General features: G+C 60.4%; 1 protein-coding gene across 1 annotated transcript in view; it reads left to right on the top strand.

Moving 5' to 3' along the window:
- LOC104393944 overlaps positions 1-1704 on the top strand; it is an 11016-nt gene that overhangs the window by 2779 nt on the left and 6533 nt on the right. Inside the window, exons 3-5 of the mRNA XM_010003472.1 lie at positions 30-159; positions 256-436; positions 1347-1693. Of these exons, the coding sequence (XP_010001774.1) occupies positions 30-159; positions 256-436; positions 1347-1693 (658 nt within the window). The remainder of the gene's footprint in view (positions 1-29; positions 160-255; positions 437-1346; positions 1694-1704) is intronic.

The raw sequence follows: 1704 nt of genomic DNA on the forward strand, positions 1-1704 counted from the left end.
CTGCCGCGGGTGCTCAGAGCGTGTTCCAGGTACGGGGAGGTGGTCAACATCAACCTGGTGCGGGACAAGAAGACCGGGAAGTCCAAAGGCTTTTGCTTTCTGTGCTATGAGGACCAGAGGAGCACCGTCCTGGCTGTTGACAACTTCAATGGGATCAAGGTGAGGGGCCGGTCCCGCCTGTCCCAGCTCGGGGGGAGCCCCAGCAGCGCGGGGGGCTGGGCTGTTCCCTGGCTCACCCTGTGTCTCCTCTGCTAGATCAAGGGAAGGACCATCCGGGTGGACCACGTGGCCAACTATCGGCCCCCCAAGGACTCCGATGACCTAGATGATGTCACCAAAGCCCTCCATGAAAAGGGCTGCGGGGTTAAAACGCCACCTCATACCTCTTCTGAGTCCCAGTCAGAAGATGAGGATGTGCCTGTAAAAAAGCAGAAAGGTGAGATGTGTTCCAGCTGGGAGCCTGGGCTCGGGGGAACACCACAGATGGGGGTGCTCTGGGGAACAGCACGAGTGCCTGGGCTTGGGTCTGTGCCCTCTTGAGGGGTGTCTGAGCCCCTGGCTTCAGCCTCCTCGGTGAGCATCCTCCCCTGCCTCCAAAGGGACAGGTCTTGCAGACAATTCCAGCACTTGTCACTGCGGGGGGGGAGCTGGGAAGGCTGAGGAAAAGCATCTGAACATCTGGGCACCACTTCATCTGAACACCTGCTGCTGCTGCTGCGGCCGTGCAGCACTGCAGGTGGATGGAGTGACTGTTACGTGGCTGATAAATCGGTTAGAACATAAACCCAGTGGATCTAGATGAGATTCCGCTGCTGGAAGCTGGTGCCACAGCCAGGTTTGGACTGGATGGCTTTTAAAGGTCCCTTCTAACCTAAGCTGTTCCACGGAAGTAGATCTAAAAATGCAGCAGAAGTGAAACCATCCAAGTGCCTGAACAGCTCCTGTTCCCTGCGGAGGCAGCAGGGCCTGTTTCTCCGCAACGTCCAGAAGAAAACAGAAGGATGTAGAGCACATCCCAAGGGAGCAGAGGTGCCAGGCACGGGACCAGCCTGTGACTGCCGAGGGCAGCCTTTCTGGGAAGGATGTGGCAAGTTTTAAAGAAGTGGGATGGCTCAGACTGGAGAAGTGTTGGGGTTGGAAGCGGAACAAGATCCCCAAGGGGGGGAACAGGCTGTGGAGCTTGGGGGAAAAAGTTGGGAGTGGGATTGGAAGGACAGCGTGGTGCTGGGCAGAGCAGGGGGCTGGAGTGATGCTCTGGGACTGTCCATCCCAGAAGTGGAACCTTCTCTTCCAGATCAAGAGAGGAGAGGGGAGGAGAGGCCCAAGGGCTCGCAGGCGGTGAGGAGAGCACCCCCGGGTGAGGATCAAGAAGGAGAAGGAGGACCCGGGGTACGAGCGCTACGCCAGCGGGAGCCACCCGCCCGGGAAGGGCTCCGAGAGGAAGCCTGGGAGCAGGACACAGCGGGAGGAGGAGGAGCGGAGGCACCAGAGGCCGTCGGAGAGGAGAGGGGAAAAGAGAAGCCAGGAGCAGAGGGGACACAGCAGTTGGTGGGAGGAGAGGGAGAAGCGGGAGGAGAGGGAGAAGCGGGAGGAGAGGGAGAAGCGGGAGGAGGGCAGCAGGAGGGGCGAGGGGCACAGCAGCCGGCGGGAAGAGGGTCCCGAGGGAGGCAGATCCCGGGAGCGCGGGGCCAGGGTGCCACATCC

The sequence above is a fragment of the Chaetura pelagica genome, unplaced genomic scaffold, assembly GCF_000747805.2.
Source record: "Chaetura pelagica isolate M959 unplaced genomic scaffold, ChaPel_1.0 scaffold938, whole genome shotgun sequence".
Classification (NCBI taxonomy): Eukaryota; Metazoa; Chordata; class Aves; order Apodiformes; family Apodidae; genus Chaetura; species Chaetura pelagica.